General features: G+C 41.2%; 1 protein-coding gene across 7 annotated transcripts in view; it reads right to left on the reverse strand.

Moving 5' to 3' along the window:
- LOC136857940 (macro domain-containing protein PG1779) overlaps window positions 1-15,695 on the reverse strand; it is a 207,761-nt gene extending 192,066 nt beyond the window's left edge. Inside the window, exon 1 of one of the 7 annotated variants that reach the window (XM_067137056.2) lies at window positions 15,667-15,695. In XM_067137056.2, coding sequence (XP_066993157.2) covers window positions 15,667-15,685 — 19 coding nt within the window. In that variant the 5' untranslated portion in view covers window positions 15,686-15,695. Of the gene's footprint in view, window positions 1-15,257; window positions 15,545-15,644 lie in introns of those variants that run through there. The other 6 variants (XM_067137059.2, XM_067137055.2, XM_067137061.2 and 3 more) reach the window with 6 other exon arrangements.
- Between the last annotated feature and the right edge of the window lie 3,659 nt (window positions 15,696-19,354).

Here is a 19,354-nt window from a genome sequence, read left to right on the forward strand (position 1 = left end):
TTCCTCCAACTGCCAAATCTACCCACATCATTTACGTGCCTAAAAGAAACTATGTTGCGTGCTATGATATTCCTGATAAAAAGCCCTACCCCATATTCTGCCCTTCCCTTTCTAACACCCGTCAAGTACACTTTATAATCTCCTATCTCTTCTTTGTTATCTCCCCTTATCCAAATATCACTTACTCCTAAGCACATACAGATGCATCCTCTTTGCTGACTCAGCCAATTCTATGTTCTTGATTCCATAAGCTTCATTAATATTGATAGCTCCCCATCGAATCCCATTTTGTTCGCCAAGTTGTTTCCAAAGAGTCCCTCGCCTGTCAAATGGGAGTGGGACTCCGTTACTCCCATAGGTCTGAGGCTTGCTTAAAATGTTCTGAGCTCGGTAATTCATATCCATCATATCCATGTACGTTTGTCTAATTTCCTCACCCTGGAAATTTTCTACCCTTATTTGTTTGCAGACAGATTGCAATTTCTCTACCCTAGGCCTAGAGATACTTAGTTCACCACAGATCAGATAGTGGTCTGTATCATCGAAAAATCCCCGGAAAACTCGTACATCCTGAACAGATTTCCTGAATTCGAAGTCAGTTAAGGTATAGTCTATTATGAATCTGGTACCCCTAGCCTCCCATGTGTAGCGCGAATAGCCTTATGCTTGAAGAATGTATTCGTAACTGCTAAACCCATACTAGCACAGAAGTCCAACAAACGCTTCCCATTCCCATTAGCTTCCATATCTTCCCCACATTTACCAATCACCCTTTCGTATCCTTCAGTTCTAATTCCAACTCTCGCATTGAAATCACCCATTAGCACTATGCTATCCTTGCTGTTGACCCTGACCACGATGTCACTCAATACTTTATAAAACTTGTCAATTTCATCCTCATCTGCACCCTCACATGGTGAATACACTGAGACAATTCTCGTCCTAATTCCTCCAACTGCCAAATCTACCCACATCATTTACGTGCCTAAAAGAAACTATGTTGCGTGCTATGATATTCCTGATAAAAAGCCCTACCCCATATTCTGCCCTTCCCTTTCTAACACCCGTCAAGTACACTTTATAATCTCCTATCTCTTCTTTGTTATCTCCCCTTATCCAAATATCACTTACTCCTAAGCACATACAGATGCATCCTCTTTGCTGACTCAGCCAATTCTATGTTCTTGATTCCATAAGCTTCATTAATATTGATAGCTCCCCATCGAATCCCATTTCGTTCGCCAAGTTGTTTCCAAAGAGTCCCTCGCCTGTCAAATGGGAGTGGGACTCCGTTACTCCCATAGGTCTGAGGCTTGCTTAAAATGTTCTGAGCTCGGTAATTCATGAAACAGGATGCTACCCTACTTACACATAGTCCAAGTGAGTACCTCTCCTCTAACGGGCTATGGACCACCGGTGAATTGTATGGCCTAGCACAAGGAGGGCCATGATTCAGAATATGTCCGAGATGCCTACTCCCATTCCATAGTAACTGGTATCACGACTCTCAGTATCACTTACTAGGCCACTCAGCCGTTGCCCATGGTTCATGAACTAGGACGTAACTACAGTAACCCACACCATGAACCACTATATTATAGTTACACAAGATAAGTTTTAAAAACTTACAAATTCTATCAGTGCATGTAGTTCTGATGGTGTTCCTGTTTTTCAAATAATATAATGTCCTGAAAAGCCACAGCAAGAGGCATCTTGTATACCTGTACCTGCTGAAACTTCATCATAGACTGCAACCTGTGTGGAATTGAAATAACGGTTGTTACACCCCGCTAACTACTTTTATGATGCCGAGTTTATGATGCCGAGATGTATTCATCTACTGAGAGGCTGGTATATTTGAGCACTTTTAAATACCATCGGATTGAGCCGGAATTGAACCTGCCAGCTTGAGTTCAGGAGGCCAGTGCTCTACCACCTGAGCTACTCAGCGTGCCTATATTTTTATTTTATTTTTACTAGTCTTTTCCAATGGCGAAGGACAAAGATTTCGTAGCCTTTTGTACTGGATTTACAGAGCGAGTTGGCTATGCAACTTGGGTCTCATTGCTGTTAGTTCGGCAGCCCTGAAGATGGTTTCCTATTTTCACACCATGGTGGTAATTAAGGCCATGATCGCTGCCTACCTAATCCTGTCCTCTCCCATCGCTACCATAAGATATAAAAAGCAATAAAAATAAATAAAATACACTGGGTTAAACCCTACATACAGTCTTCGTGATAGGAGAATTATTTCATCTCGCATGTCAGGTTCCAGTATCTATTTAACTACAGATCTTTGGACATCTGGGAATACAGAGCTGTCCAGCTATCACTGCAAATGAAGGTTTTGAAGTACTAGTTCTGGGTGAAGTACTAGTTCTGGGAACGTATGAAGGTCGATCAAATAAAAAACGGGATTTTTGTTGCTGAACATCAACAGTTGGTAGGACTGGCCCCGCGCTTCTGCTAGGCTTAGGTGGGACCGTTAGGAGTGGGGAGAGCGTGCTGTTACATATTTTCCGCCGTTTCGTCAGTAACGCTCACGATATCGGAGCACCAGGTGCACCCCTCCAATGCGCAACACATAATTATAAAATTTCTTGTTCGTGAAGGAGTTACAGTGACGGAAATTTGCTAGAGATACACTGCACAGTTCAGTGATCAAACTTTGTCAAGGACGTGTGTGTTTTCCTGGCATAAAAAGTTCAAGGACGAGAACGTGTGGAAAATCAGCAACACGATCGCCGTCCTCGCACCAGCATTACAGATGAGAACATTCCTGCGGTTAAAAACACTGAAGACGATTGATGGGCGACAGTATCAGAAATTGCAGAACAAGTCAAAATCAGTTATGGGAGCTGTCAAGCAATCATCACAAACGACCTACATCTCCGTAAAGTGTGTTCCAGATGGGTCCCTCACCTTTTGACCGAAAATCTGAAGATGAGAAGTTTGGAGGCCTGTCAGTGTCTTACAGCAAGGTTTGCAGAAGAATATGATGCATTTTTGAGTCGTATCATCACCTGTGACGAAACATGGGTCCACCACAACATTCCCAAATCCAAACAAGCCAGTAAGGAGTGGCAGAGAAAAAGGGAGGCAGCATCAGTGAAAGCCAGGACTCTACCGTCAGCTGACAAGGTTCTTGCAACCGTTTTTTCGATCGGCGAGGCATTTTGTTGATTGAATTTTTGCATGAGCGACACACAATTAATGCTGCATACTACTGCGAGGTGTCGAACAAGGTGAGGGTTTCATATCTCCGTAAAAGACGAGACCAACCGATTCACATGTCATCCTCCTCCATGACAATGCGTAGCCCCATACTGCAGCTCTGTCTCCGAGCTACAGGAAATGCACTGGACAACACTTGATCATCATCCTTACAGCCTGGACTTATCGCCCTGCGATTTCCATTTGTTCGGCCCGCTTACAGAAGCTCTAGGAGGGCAACGATTTGAAGATAATGAGAGTGTGGAAGACTATGAGCGCAACTGGTTGGTGAGACGACCCTGTTCTTTTTACGATGAGGGCATCAAAAAGCAGGAAACTATATGGAAAAATATATTGTAATTACCTTGTATTTTTCAATAAATGAATTTAAATAAAAAATAAAATCCCATTTATATTTGATCCCCCCTCGTAAATACGTCGCTGCAAAAATTTGTTGGAACAGTTCAAGAATTTGAGTGACAAAAAGGTGAAAGGAACAGTTTGAGATTGAAGAAAGTGAGATGGAGATATAGTACTACTATTTACACACTTACTAAGGTGCGGCTAGGGCTTCAAAAGGCAGCAGGTATAACGGCTGTTCCTCCCGAAAGCTGACCTGCACTTGTATTGTGTTACTTTTATATCCGAAGGGTATGTTTATACTGCAGCTCCGCTGCTGGCACATGGTTGCTCACCGTTGCATCTTGTTGCTGACTATAGCCAGACTGTTTGCCAGGGAGTGTTTACCCTGCAGCATTCCCGCACTCACGCTGCTGGCAGCTCTCAGTTGTAGTGGAAAATTCATCTTATGAAAAGGTTCTCATCTTCTGAGAGTGATAGTTCCTATTCATCAGCAGCAAATTTGTGGTACGCGAAAAAAAGTAAGAGAATGAAATATGAACCCTTTAAAATCATATATGCTATTCAAATTAAAAGCTAAAACATATTAAAAATTCACAGATAAAAACACGGTCAATAGAATGAAAGCATAGTTAACAATAAAATATGAATTAAAAACAAATAGAAACTTCACATTAAAACATGATAAAACAGGCCACTACCCCTCATAAATCAGATGACGAGGTCTACTGACTGCTAATCAGCTTGTCATTCCATAGTTTATCCAGTTTGAACCTGTTATGATCCGCATGCCGTTAGTTCCAAATCGCATTTTGTTCTAAGACAGCTGGTATCAGCATTTGTTTAAAATTGTCAACCATACTAGAAATGAAACAGCACAACACTGGATCAGGTTCAGATAGCAAGTAATCACAGAACATCTGAGTGGATTGAGGGGAGAGGAAGTGTGGGAGAACGGTTGACCTTGAAAGAACCAATCAGTCCAAGTTACAGGATAGCTGGCAATGTGCCAGGCTCTGAAAGCGTGGCGAGGACAGCAGCCAGCAGTATAGCGAGAAACTGGGCTCCAGGGTAAAGGCACTGATGGAGATCCATTGGCTTGTTTCACCATCGCCTAACATCGAGCAGCAAGGCCTGGCGATGTGCCAGCAGCAAAGCTGCAACATAAACGTACCCAAATATTCCAACCTAATACTACAGAGTAACGGATACACTGAAACATGATACCGGAACGTAACTGTTTGTCCTGTCTCTAGTTTACAGCTGTAATACTGTAACCATCCCAAGGCTAATCAACTACTGCAGTAATGGGACTGTCAACCCTTTTTAGATTTTCCATTAAACATTATATACAGATGTCCAGGAGACCTAGGTAATATTTGTGGGTACCTTCATGATTATCTTTTGATATTTCTTTGAAGTTAAAAGTAAGCTCGTAGTTCAGCAGCTGTCTTGGTGAGAAGCAAGTACAATGTCACTCGGCTATCACATCCTAACATAAGAAGTGTGATGTGTATGAGTGGAGAAAGCACTCAAAGCTTGCTCATCAGGACAAATGTGGATTAGTGTTAACCTGCAGGAAATTCAAACAAGTATTCCTGAGAATAGAATCAGCATATAGCACATCCCAGAAAAGTAAATGCTATGTAAGAATTAAGCATTCATTTCAGTACACTAACCAATAATAAATAACAATGTTGATGAACTAACTATGGAGATATTTAAAACAAATTAAAGTAGTCAAACATTGCATTTCTTTGACTTCGCAACTGCCTTTGGTGCATGACCTTCAGGTTTCTTGTAACAAAGAAATCAAAACTCTGGGGGTTAAGCTCTTCTCAGAATTATCAACAGCCACAGCTGAGCAAGAAGTTATTATATCCTCTGTCATTACTTGTGATGAAAAAGAAAATAGGTCATTTAAAGACCCAGAATCTCAGGAAGAAGAAAAATAGGCCACACAGGAAACTATATGAAACAGAACAAAGTGGACCAAACAATGAAAATATCGAGCCACGATTCCCAATCAACAGAAAGTATATAACATCGGTATAAATGCAATACCTCCTATGTGCAAAAATAGCTGTTTTCAAGTAAATACACAGTGTTCTAGATGGCACCATGGTGGATCGACTTGTAATATCTGTTTTATGCAATCATTTTTCAATTCTGTGTATTTTTTTTGGCTAGTTGCTTTACATTGCACCGACACAGATAGGTCGTATGGCGACGAGGGGATAGGTAAGGCCTAGGAATGGGAAGGAAGCGGCCGTGGCCTTAAGGTACAGCCCCAGCATTTGCCTGGCGTGAAAATGGGAAACCACAGAAAACCATTTTCAGGGCTGCCGACAGTGGGGTTCGAACCCACTATCACTCGGATGTGAGCTCACAGCCGTGCGCTCCTAACCGCACGACCAACTCGCCAGGTGTGTGTATTTTCTATTGAAACCATACCTGCTATGTGCCAATGCATGGAAGCTGTAAGTTAACACCTGCTATGTGCAAGAAATTGCACATGACTGGTATTCTAAGGACACATCAGAAAGAAATGGTAAACAATATCACATGGCGTGCTGTGTAGTTCGTTGTAGAGACTTGACAAAGTGTATGTGAGTGCGGGAAGTTATTACAGCCCTGTTAATAGAAAGGTAAGTTTTCTCTACAGTAATTAAGATGATTAATAAAATCGGTAGTGTTGTGTTGACAAATACAATGTTTCATGCCTGTAATGACAGGTAAATGCAGTCTCTTGCTGCGTCAATGGAATGAATATTATCTCCCTCACAAATTCTGTAGAAATTTTTGAATACTGAAGGTACTGATCCTGACAGCCAAAGTGATAATTCTCCCCTAGTATGCTACGAGTTATTACTACCAGTAATTGAAGGTCCTGTGGGAGAAGGTGCATCTGTAAATTATCAGAGTTCGTCGGGTCTATCCACGTCTGTCATTCAGGAAGAATCTGACCTTTCCAACGAAGATTAGCTGTCAACTAATATTTAAAATATTCGATTGTAAAACATGTTAACTAACAAAATATACTTGTTATACTGGCTTCCTGTTTTAAAGAAAATATATTTGACTACAGGTTTATGCAATCCTGATTCTTAATACATTGAAATATAAGACAAATAACAATCTGAAGAAAATGGGTTTGATAGTCAACCTATAATATATTTATCAAAATTAACAAGGGGAGGCTATGGCACATGGGTGACCGATTCGATCCACCTGTGGTATACTTGCAGGGCAGGATCAGGAGTACAACATGTGCAAGTATTAAGGTGCAATTCTCAGCCATTTCCGAGAAATTAATTAATGAAAAATTGCAGTCCGCTCATGTGCAAGCTATGTTTGCTATGAAGACAACGAGCTCGTGGCGTAGGGGTATGAGTTCCGCTTCGTAAGCACGGGATTGGTGGATTGAATCCTGCCGATGGACGATTTTTTCAAATATTCCACTTCTCTCACAAATTAAGGTGTCTTCAATAATCTTAATTTTCAAATCAATTCCAATAAATTATTTTTTAGCGGGAAAAGGGTTCCGAAAAAATCGTACAGGAGCTGTTTGAAAAATTAATACTTTTATTTCCAGTTTTTTGTAGCCTCTGTAGATCAGGCGGTAGTACACCGGCCTCTCACCGCTGGATACCGTGGTTCAAATCCCAGTCACTCCATGTGAGATTTGTGCTAGACAAAGTGGAGGTGGGACAGGTTTTTCTCCGAGTACTTCGGTTTTCCCTGTCATATTTCATTCCAGCAATACTCTCCATTAACATTTCATCTATCAGTCATTTATCATTGCCCCAGAGGAGTGTGACAGATTTCGGCAGCCAACACATTTCCTATCCTTGCCGCTAGATGGGGGCTTCATTCATTCCATCACTGAGCCGGTCGAATGACTGGAAACAGGCTGTGGATTTTAATTTCATAGAACTTATTCTACCCTACTTTTTATTCAGCCAGGCTAAGTGGCTCAGACAGTTGAGGCGCTGGCCTTCTGATCCCAACATGACAGGTTCGATCCTGGCTCAGTCCGGTGGTATTTGAAGGTGCTCAAATACGTCAGCCTCGTGTCGGTAGATTTACTGGCACGTAAAAGAACTCCTGCGGGACTAAATTTCGGAACCTCGGCGTCTCCGAAAACCGTAAAAGCGTAGTTAGTGGGACGTAAAGCAAATAACATTATTATTATTATTATTATTACTTTTAATTCACTGTCATGCTGTTCACGCGACGAATTACTGCACGAACTAGGATCAATCAATCACTACTGATCTGCATTTAGGGCAGTCGTCCAGGTGGCAGATTCCCTATCTGTTGTTTTCCTAGCCTTTTCTTAAATGATTTCAAAGAAATTGGATGATATTGATCATGAACATATTGAAGACATCTTAATTTGTGAGAGAAGTGAAATATTTTAAAAAATCACCCATCAGCAGGATTTGATCCAGTGATCCCGCACTTACGAAGCAGAGCATTTGCCGCTGCGCCATGAGCTCGTCTTCATAGTAAACATAGCTTGCAAAGTGCACTGCAATTTTTCATTAAGTAATTTCTCGGAAACGGCTAAGAATTGCGCCTTACTACTTGTACCTGTTATAGGCTACTCCTGGTCATGCCCTACACGTGTTCCAAAGGTGGATCAAATTGGTCACCCATGTGCCATAGCCTCGCCTTGAACGCATATTTTCCACAGACGTACCTCATGTTAGTTGCCATGTTTTATATACTGGACCCCTATTTAATTTCTTATTATTTGATAACTTGCAATGATAATAGTCTATGGTTTCTACAAAACGTTAAGCAGTAAGTATCATTTTCCAGTTAAAATATTATAATAAACCTCTTATTATATTTTATTGCAGAAAATGAAAACATATCTACCAAATCTGACCAGGGTGTTACGCACTACTTTCCATGCAATAATGAAACCTACGGTGAATCAATGCCATCAACCAGCACGTGTTCACCAATTTCTCAGGAAGCCCACGCTTATAGGGAAGAAGCTGTGAATGAAAACCAGAGGATACAAGTACTGAAGAGGAAAGCCACTAAAAAGAATCGACTTAAAGGTGCAGCTTACACTAGGTGGATAAGAGCGGTCAAATTAGTCATGATGTTGATGGGGATGGGGGAGCATGCTTGAAAGATGTATGCGTACTTCAGCTAACACTAAATCAAAGAGGTCTTTTGTATGTGGACAAATTACAACTAGAGATCATGAAGAAGTTTATAAATATTTCTGGAATCTCCCATGATGGGACGCTAAGAAAGCCTTTGTCAAAGAGCATTTACTATGATTACCAGCCATGATGTAATCAAACTGAGAAAATTAGTAATCTCAGAAAAGAAGAAGCATTTTCAAGACTGTCATTTGTCAACAGGAGATGGGCAGCAGGTAAGGGTCTGTAGGCTAATGTTCCTAACACAGCGGGCATTAAATTTCTTTCCTTCGATGGATCACTGACAAAGGAGAAAGCAATGACAGCGATGGCACTGATGAGATTTTGATGATCCAGACAAACAGCTTAACATCTCTGCTCTTGGAATAGTTGGCACTAATCACCAGCACCGCAGTGTAAGGGTAGCATACCAGCCTCTTACCTAGAGGCCCTGGGTTTGATTCCCTGCCAGGTCAGGGATTTTTACCTGCATCTGAGTGCTGGTTCAAGGTCCATTCAGCCTTTATGATTATAACTGAGGAGCCCTCTGACGGTGAGATGGCGGCCCCGGTATAGAAAGCCAAGAATAACGGCTGAAAGGATACGTTGTGTTGACCACATTACACCTCATAATCTGCAGGCCTACGGGCTGAGAAGCGGTCGCTTGGCAGGCCATTGCCCTTCGGGGCTGCTGCGCTATGGGGTTTGGTTAGCATGAATTCCAAAAGCTCCCAGCCACTACTGCAGACCATCCACCAGAAAGACATGTGTTGAAAGTGGATATGACATCAATGTGATACATGTCAAATATATATAAATCAGGAAACCTTGACATTAATAAATACACTGCATACTTGAAAATGAAGGATGAATCATTAAGGCTGAGCGATCAGTTCCGCTGTCAATCGCAAGGGCAGCAGTGTTTTCACTCGCCAGCTGCTGTATGTGTGTTAGTGACTTGCACAACTTTTCCCTTACCCCCTACTGCTTCTCCTCAACCCTCAATGTGTCTCTCTACCTGTGTTTGCGTTGCCTTGCTTCTGAGTCACACGCTAGACCTGCTTTCCGAGTCGTATGACAAATTTATGGACAAGGCACTCTTGCCGTCCAACCCAATAAAAGAGATCGGCATGTATGATATATTATGATTTAGAAGATTACAACTCAAAGTTCTATTGATCACAAACATTTTATTCTGTGATTATAACTTACAGAATTCTATAAAGTATAATAATTTTTAGTCCGCTTCTGTGCTGCAGTGGTTAGTGTGATCAGCTGCCACCCACCGAGGTCCAGAGGTCAACTGAGTAGAGGGGGTTGATTCCCTCCTCTGCCATCCTCGAAGTGGTTTTCCGTGGTTTCCCACTTCTCCTCCAGGCAAATGTCGGGACGGTACCTAACTTAAGGCCACAGCCATTCCCTTCCCCATTCCTTGTCTATCCCTTCCAATCTTCCCTTCTACAACAAGACCCCTGTTCAGCATAGCAGGTGAGGCTGCCTGGAAGAAGTACTGGTCCTTCTCCCCAGTTTTATCCCTGCGGCCAAAAGCCTCACGCTCCAGGACATTACCGTTGAGGCGGTAGAGGTTGGATCCCTCGCTGAGTCCAAGAGAAAAACCAACCTTGGAGGGTACACGGTTTAAGAAAGAAAGTAAAATAATTTTTAACATTCCGTAACAACACACACCTGTTATTATGTCCCAAGTTATTTCATTGCAAGGGCTCGCCTGGCAAGAAGAACACAGCCATCTCGATCACAACTTTTTCAAGAACTATGAAGCCTTTTCAACACACTCTTCCCTTCATCCAGGAAAGGTCGCTGGCGATCCATGTGTCACAGACATGTGCTCCGACACATTTATCTAATGGCTCTACTCACTTCCAACTTTGACAAACATCCGAGTACCAGCTTCTTCCAATAAGGAAACGGCAATCTGCTTCAGGATCCACAGGAGTGCCACGAGCCCTGTATCCAACACAGAGAAAAATCTCTGCAGAAAAGTACAAGAAATTGGGAAACCATGGAAAACCATCTTCAGGGCTGCTGCAGCGGGGTTCGAACCCACTATCTCCCGAATGCATGCTCACATACTGTTATGCGCTCAGGCAACTGCCAGTCCTATGGTCCCCTAGAAGGTATGAGTAATTCAGGCTGGACACCTCCCAGCTGGTCCAGTGGTGGGTGTTCCACCAGAGTCAGTATTAGAGCACTGAGAGAATGTTGTGGTGGACTGTTGAGAATGGCATTGGTGTGTAGAACAGCTGGTGTGAGTAGAGATGAAGCAGTGTTAACTGTCATCTTTGTAAGTAGTAGTGTAGTGCTGGTCAGCACTGTTGAGCCGTTGCTGTTAAGTGACCGCTGTTTAGTTGTCAATGTTAAGTAGTTCAGTATAACAAGTTACAAATTTCATTTGGGTCCGTGGTGGATATTTAGTATGTATAGAGAACAACAGGAGTCACAATTTCCTCTTTGGTCGCTTGAACGAGGTCTTGAAGTGTACAATTGGCAGGGCATAGTTGACAGTTATACATGTGTGGGGTAGTTTGTTTTTCCCTGCAATCATAAAGTTCTGTCTGCTTTCCTAAATACCCCTACTTCTTGAGATTGTCCCTAGATCTTCCAGCACCACTCCTCAAACGATTAAGTGACCTCCAAGTAGCCCAGCTGAGCAGATGTCAAGGAGTTGGAGATTCATGAGGTACCATCCACTCCAAAAGGTGTTGTATTCTACTTCACCACAGGTCTTGGGGCACTGTTGCTTGTTATTTGTTTAAAGTGGCAGAGACGTTGAGGAAGCTCTTTCTTATTTTTAATCTTTGAGGAGGTAGTCAAAGTCCAAATAGCAGGTGACTCCTGTTGTTCTCTGCCTTTGTCCTCTCATATCTTACCGCCACTTCCCTCCGAGTTTCGGTGGGGGGAGTGATCCCAGCCAGGCAGTAAAGTTTCTCAGTAAGGGTTGCTTCCAGGCAACCTGAACGCAAGTGTAATCATTCTTTTCACCCAGTCGGATATATTTTTCCAAAGTGATGACCAGTAGTTTTCATGGGCTTTTAAAGTTCCCTGAAAGTCAAAATGAAATTTTAACATCAACCTTGAGAAAATACTCCACCCTCCTTAGGGGTTGCTATTCAAATTTATATGTACATGGTTCATCTAAAAACAAGATAAATACACATCCTTATAAACACATACTTCTATTTATCCTCCTTAACATCTCGAAAATGTCCCTCAACACCTTCTTAGGGTTTGATGTTAAAAATTAGTTTAGGCTTTCAGAAACCTTATAATCCCATGAAAACTATAGGCCATTGCTTTGGAAAGATCTGACTGGGTGAAAAAATGCTTACACTTGCGCACTTACACACTGAGCCTCAAATTTGAAACCCTGCAGCCTGGTCCCCTTGTGGAATTTTGGGAATTTTAGACTTTAATAGGGATCCTGAGGGTGTCAACTAGTCTGGTACCAAGTTTCATGTTTGTAGGATGCCCAGAAGTACCTCATTAATTCACAACTATATTTTTAAACTTTTACAAGTAGATCTCTTCACAATGAGTTTCATTTATTAGAGCCGCATGCAACAGCCAGCACCTTGACCCAAATCCAGCCCACTGAACTCTATCATCCGGCCCATCTGATCAGTTATTGAAAATGTATTTATATAATCTGTTAAAAAGAAGTGGAATTATTTATTTTCGATGGTGCAATGTGGAAACTCCCCCTCTCTTGACTTGGCAACACTGTTACACGGGCTGGACCTGTTAGACCCATGTGCGTCTGTTTCCTAGATTTTTTCAGAAGTAGTTGGTTCATTGCAGTTTCTGCTACCTTCCCATCTAAACATGTTTAGATACACGGCAGATATATGACGAAGTGTTTGCCTTTGCTCGTGATCTGTGGAATATTTTAGTGCTCTGTGGATGTGCCAGACCCAACCCATGAAACCATGAAGTTTTTAAATGTCATTCTGTCCATTTTCAAGCTACGTACATAAATAGCATTTTATATTAGTTTTTGTATTGAATCTAGAATGAACATGAAAACAGTGGGAATAAAGGAAGACGGTGGCATACTGTAAAGGCAGAAAGATTCGCTTCTCATGCTGCCAGTGAAAAAAGTACATATGTTTGGAACACATTCTATTTCTGTGCAATGACTGTAAAGATGACATGTTGGATTGAACTGACAGAATTAGATTATATAATGTCCACACACTTTGCATTGATAAACATTTACTTTAAGGTATGTTAAATATAACATTAATATGTAAAAATTCAGTGCTAACAAAAAATGCATCGTAAAATAGTACAATGGTGGTTATGTTTGTTGGTTTTGTGATAACATGATTATAAAGCTGCATTTATAATAGAATAAGACTGATGAGAATAAAGTTATCTTAAACAGTATCAAAAACAATTGAGATTGGAAGTTTTGATTATAATGGCAAGCCCCCTTGCCTACTGCCATCTGCAATCAATTTGGGGAGTTTTAATTACAATGGCAGGTGCCTTATCTACCTCCAGTCGCATTCCTCTTGGGGAGTTTTCATTATAATGGCAGGGACCTTCCCTACTGCCAGTCAAAATCCAGTTATGGTGTTTTAATGGCAGACCCCCTTGCCTAATCCACTGTATCTTTCCCTTGCTCAACTAACATACTTTTGAATATTAGACAAGATCTTCTTCTTCACTTTCTAGTTTGTTAACAAATGCTTTAAATTGTTGGTGATAGACCTTTTGACTGGATAGGTAGTTGATACAAGACCCCACTGTATTCATGACATGGGCAAACTTCAACGTTTTGGCACAAAAATTCTCCTGGTGTAAAATACAGTGAAAAAACACATATTATTGATTTTAATTTCTCTTCCTTTATTTTCTGTATCTTACAGTCCCTAATTTGGTCCAACCATTGATGCTCCATCAGTCTCGACAAACATTTTCCCATTTCATCTGGAATATATTAAATGCCCATTTTATTTCCCCTACTGGAGGATATCTTCCCTTGTGACATCACAGCTTTCACCCAGAGCTATTGAGAATGGTTTGAATACATCTATAATGTCCTTAATGTTTGATACAATATTGTATGCCACGCTCTTTACAGTATATGCCTACCAACTGTGCAGCAGGACAAACTGATTTGTTTAAATAAGCTGCTTTTTTCTGGACATAAAACAACTGCAACTGCCACTAAACACTCTTTTACAAAATTGCCATCAGATTAAGACTTGCAGCGTTTAGCAATTTAGCATAATCTAAAATCATTCCCAAAGTGGATATTTAGGACTTATTTCAAAGGAAAGTGACCACAAGGTTGGTACAATTTAACTCAATCAACTGCCCTACGTCAAAGCAAAGAAGAGAATTTAAAGGTATCTGCAACAACAAATGAATGAACTCTAAAAACTAAACTGAAGCAGCATTCACATAAGATTTTGCAAAAAAAACTAAAAAAACCATATGAGCCTACCTAAAAATCTCCAAAACTAGGTCTGTAATATATAGACCTACTTTCTTTCCCTGGACATGCAGCCTATACCACGTTCTGGACAGATTTTTATAAAAGAAGAAATGCCTTCCTTTCTTTCTTTTTCAGAGAGCAAGTTTGCTGGGGCAATGCGGTTTGAGTCAAATAGCTATGAGCATGTACTCAGGAGATAGTGGGTTCGGACAGCACTACGGCAGCCTTAAAGATGGTTTTCTGTAGTTTCCCATTTTTACATGTAGTTAGTGGGACGTAAAGACAATAACAGCCATTTTTACACCAAGCAAATGCTCGGGCTGTCTCTTACCTTCCCAGTAGCAGCCCTCCCCTATCCCATCGCCATCATAAAATCTGTCAGTGCAACGTAAAACAATTTTTTTTAGATGAAAAAAAATACATATCTTGAAATGAGATGCCTAATATTTTTATAGTTTCCTCATTAGCATGAGTTTTAGCATTGATCTTAGGTCAGTGTCTCTTAACAACTGTTTGGTGATAACTTTTAACCATCTTAATGGGTGAAACTCAAGATCTGCCAAGGGAACCGAGCGGGTTGGCTACACGATACAGGTTGTGAAGCTTTGAGCTTGAATTTGGGAGATGGAAGGTTCAAACCCCATTGTTGGCAATTCTGAAGATGGTTTTCCATGTGGTTTCCCATTTTTAGAAGAGTCCAACGTCGATGTTATAACTTTCTTGAGACCACGGCTGCTTCAATCCCATCCATCCCCAAAGTCACCAAAAACCTGTGTAGGCTACTGTTATCTATACCACTAGCAAAATATAAATGGCTTGGAGAGTCGCAAAAGAAGCTATCAAGAATCTTCACAGTGAACAGATGTGTTTCAAGCCACTCAAGATTTCCCGAGAATTAAATATTTTCGTTAGTAGTCTTCAACATCATACTGCACTTGCCAACAGAAAGTACGGTGTCTTCTTCTCGCAGAAATTAATAAAAGCATTTAGCATTCAGGAATAGCACGCACTCCAAAATTACGTTGAGGTAAAACAGGAAAAAAGTATAATTACTTAACTGCAAATTACAATCTGAAGTGTCCTTATCCTTATAACAAACTATACCGTTATTTAAGAGATTTAGCAAACAATATTCCTTGTTGTACTCCACGATTTCACAAAAAAATTATAATATCCCAGCGTTAAACTGGCAGACCATACCAACATGGATTTGCTTTTTTATTCCTAATATAACTTTTTGGAAATTTGACAAAAGTCAATGTTCGAAGACGAATAACTTATTCTGCTCCAGAAGACGTATTACTGTTACCAACTATAACACAATTACGCTCACAATCATTCAATATGGGAAATCGCCCTCAAATCAACCCCGAACTAAAATAAAATACACAAATGTGGCTATATTACAGTTTAAAAAAGCGGATGATTCACATGCAACAACAAACCTGTATTTTAAAAATTACGCACTTGCAATACACCGAACCATATGAACACACCGCTGCTAAAACTCCTAGGAATAAACATATTTATAACTTGGATCTCGCTTAAATTCAACATTGCTGGTTCATTAAAAATGTCTTTCCTAAAAATAAATAAATAAATAAATAATACTATACTCTCCTTTCGTCGGCTGTTACCGATATTCGATGTTTATTCCTACAAGGTATATGTACAGTACTTTAAGAATAATAATAATAATAATAATAATAATAATAATAATAATAATAATAATCCTGTGTGGGGATTTACCGGTTACCTCAATCGGGCGCGTCCCATTGGAATTGGGGAAGCTCGCTGTCTCTGCCGCCAGCAGAGTCAGAGGGTAGTAGGGAAATAAAATACCACCGTGAAAAAAAACTGGTCCCTTGCCAGGGTTACGGCGAAGACTAGTAAATGACCAGAAGCCAGAAAACATCTTGAGGCAACCTCTAGGGCTAACAACCCTAGTTGTAAAAGGATGGGTACCCGTCCAAAGCAAAGTCAAGTCAAAAAGCATGATGGCACAACATTTCAAGAAACATACCCCAGGGGGTAAATCTTCGGATAAATCCCTCGTCGTAAACGCAACGGCGCACGAGTCTCGTTCGGATTCTGGGGGAGACTCGACATCGTGCAAGAGACGAGTCGAAGCGTCTCGGTGTACTCCGAAGAGTCAAAAACTCAGGCCAAAATCTAAAACCTTTCTAGCAACTTTCAACATAAATTCACTTACACAAAGTGGCAAGCTGAAAACCCTCACCAAAGCTCTTCACGAAAATCAAATATCCATAATGGCCCTACAGGTAACAAGGTACCCAGATGAAGAGATTTTTGAATCCGAAGGCTACCGATTTTTCAAGAGCAAAGCGCAAAGAAGAATCCTCAATGGAGCTGTGATGCTTGGAACCGCGTTTGCTGTTAGAACCAAGATCCTTAAACCGGTTGCAAATTTCGAACCTGTGAATGACAGATTGTCTATACTCACAATTAAATGCGCGAACAAAACCTACGCCCTAGTTAACGCACATGCTCCTACAAACGATAAGAACAAGTCTGATCCAGACGAAGTTGATAATTTCTGGGACCTACTGGATGAAAAATTAAACGAAATCCCCAAACACCATGTCAAGCTTCTTTTGGGTGACTTCAATGCCCAACTAGGTCGTGAACAGAAGTACAAGAAAGTTATAGGAAATTACCCTGCTCACAAAAGAACCAATCCCAACGGCAAAAGACTGGTGTCCATTTGCGAAAATCACAACCTGCAGGTCATGTCGACCCACTTTCGCCATCTACCCAGAAAGCAAATGACTTGGCGTTCTCCCGTCCAAGCTCTCGGAGAGTTCCAAATTGGTCATGTTGCAATCTCCAGGAGAAACAGCCCTGAGATTATGAATGTCAAGGTAAAGAAAGGCATCAATGTGGCCTCAGATCATTATATCTCTCTTATCAAATTCAAACCAATTCCCGCAAACACAAGGAAGACAACCAAACAGATCACATGCTTCGACAATGATAAACTTCGGCAAAGGGTCGAGGAGTTCCAGGAGAAGGCTAGACCAAATGACTGTGACTTTAACAACGCCAAAAGTCTCCTTGTTGAGGCTGCCAAAGACGTTGCAGAAATCAAGAGAAGCAAAAAGCATGCCTGGTGGAATGGTACCTGCGAATCAGTCCTCCAAGAAAGACTCAATGCGTGGAAACAGTACTACACTACGAAATCAGAAAATGATTGGGAAACCTACAAAACCCAACGTGCTCAAGCAGCTAGAGTGTTCAGAACTGAGAAACGTAAATACGAAAAATCTCTCATTGAAAAGGAAGAATGAAAGCAGAGAGTACCGGTACTACAGAGCCTTCAAACGCTAACTCACTGGCTATAAACCACCATCTCTATGCATTGAGCGAAAGAACGGCTCACTGGCGACGTCAAATGAAGAAAATTGCAGCATTCTGGCAGACTACTTCAAGAATTTACTTAATTACTCTACACCGCAAAGCCCCATTGAGACCAAGGAACCCTTACTCAGGTACCCAGATTCCAGACCACCCGACAGAGATGAAATCAAGCGCCACATTGCCCGTCTCAAAAATAACAAAGCGCCGGGGAAAGACTCAGTAGTAGCAGAACTATGGAAATATGCCGCAGAGGAATCACTTGATATCTTGCAAAAGCAAATAGAAGAAATTTGGAACAAGGAGACCATACCCGAAGATTGGAAAATAGCTTTGATCAATCCATTACACAAAAAAGGCAGTATGAAGAACATCAACAACTACAGTGGAATATCTTTGCTACCCGTGACTTACAAAATCCTATCACTTGCCATCCTGGAGCGTTTGGAAGCACAAGTCGAACATCAAATAGGTGAATACCAAGGAGGGTTCAGAAAAGGTCGCTCAACAGCTGAACAGATCGAAAATCTCAAAACGATCATCAGATATTGTACACTAAGGTCCAAGCAGTATGTGTCTGTCTTTGTGGACTTTAAGAAAGCGTACGACTCCATTGACCGGGAAGTCCTGCTAAACATCTTAAATGAATTTGGAGTTGATTTGAAACTGCTGGCATTAATTAGAGCCACCCTGACCGATACAAAATTCAAGGTGAAGTTCCACGGATGTCTCTCGCATTCCTTTGACATCAAAACAGGAGTCCGACAAGGTGATGGGTTATCCCCGATACTCTTCAACTGTGTTCTTGAAAAGATCATCAGAACCTGGCGGGTGAGATTACAGGAAACCAACTACAGTCCATTGAGAATAGGAACCAAATCCAAGGGGATCACAACAGACTGCTTAGCATTTGCCGATGATATTGCTGTTCTCTCAAACGACATAGAAACCGCTAGAGCTCAAGTTGAAATTCTAAAGGAAATTGCCGAACAAACTGGTTTGCAGATATCGTTTGAGAAAAGAGAATGACTAACATCAAAGAGGCTCCACCAAAACTCCATACAAAATACGGGGACATCACCCGAGTAGACAAATTCAAATACCTGGGTGAGATCATCTTGAAAAATGGACTGGACAAAGAAGCACTTCAGGAGCGAGTATGCAAACTGGAAATAGCCTACCAAACATCCCGCACAATCTACAACAAAAAATGCCTTTCCCAAAACACCAAGATACGTCACTATGAAACAGTTCTGAAGCCAGTAGTTCTATATGCAGCCGAAACCCTGTCTCTAAATGCCAACAAAGGACTCCTTGAAGAACTGGAGAAAAAAGAACGCAAAATTGTGAGAGGAATCTTGAGATCAAAGTATAGAAATGGAATCCATCAAAAGAGATCCAACAAGGAAGTCTACAGCAAAATAGAGAAAATTACCGACACAATCGGAAAAAGACGGGCACGATTTTACGGTCATCTGAAAAGAATGGACGGAAGAAAGTTAACTAAAGAAATATTTCACTTTTTTGATTCAAACCCCAAAACCTCAATTCCCTGGTTTAGAAATACCAAAGAAGACCTGCAAATGCTACATATCTCAGCTGAAGACACCCTTAACAGAGATCTCTTCCGCAAGAAAATATTGACGAACGGGCTAAAACCGAGACGAGCAACCGAAGAGAAGACACGGTGCCCCTTGGACAGAGGAGCGTAAGCAGACCCACTCACAAAGAATGAGGGAAATTTGGGCTCTAAAGAAGGCCAAGTTCAGTGTCAAATCCA

The sequence above is a fragment of the Anabrus simplex genome, chromosome 1 (genome assembly GCF_040414725.1).
Source record: "Anabrus simplex isolate iqAnaSimp1 chromosome 1, ASM4041472v1, whole genome shotgun sequence".
NCBI lineage: Eukaryota > Metazoa > Arthropoda > Insecta > Orthoptera > Tettigoniidae > Anabrus > Anabrus simplex.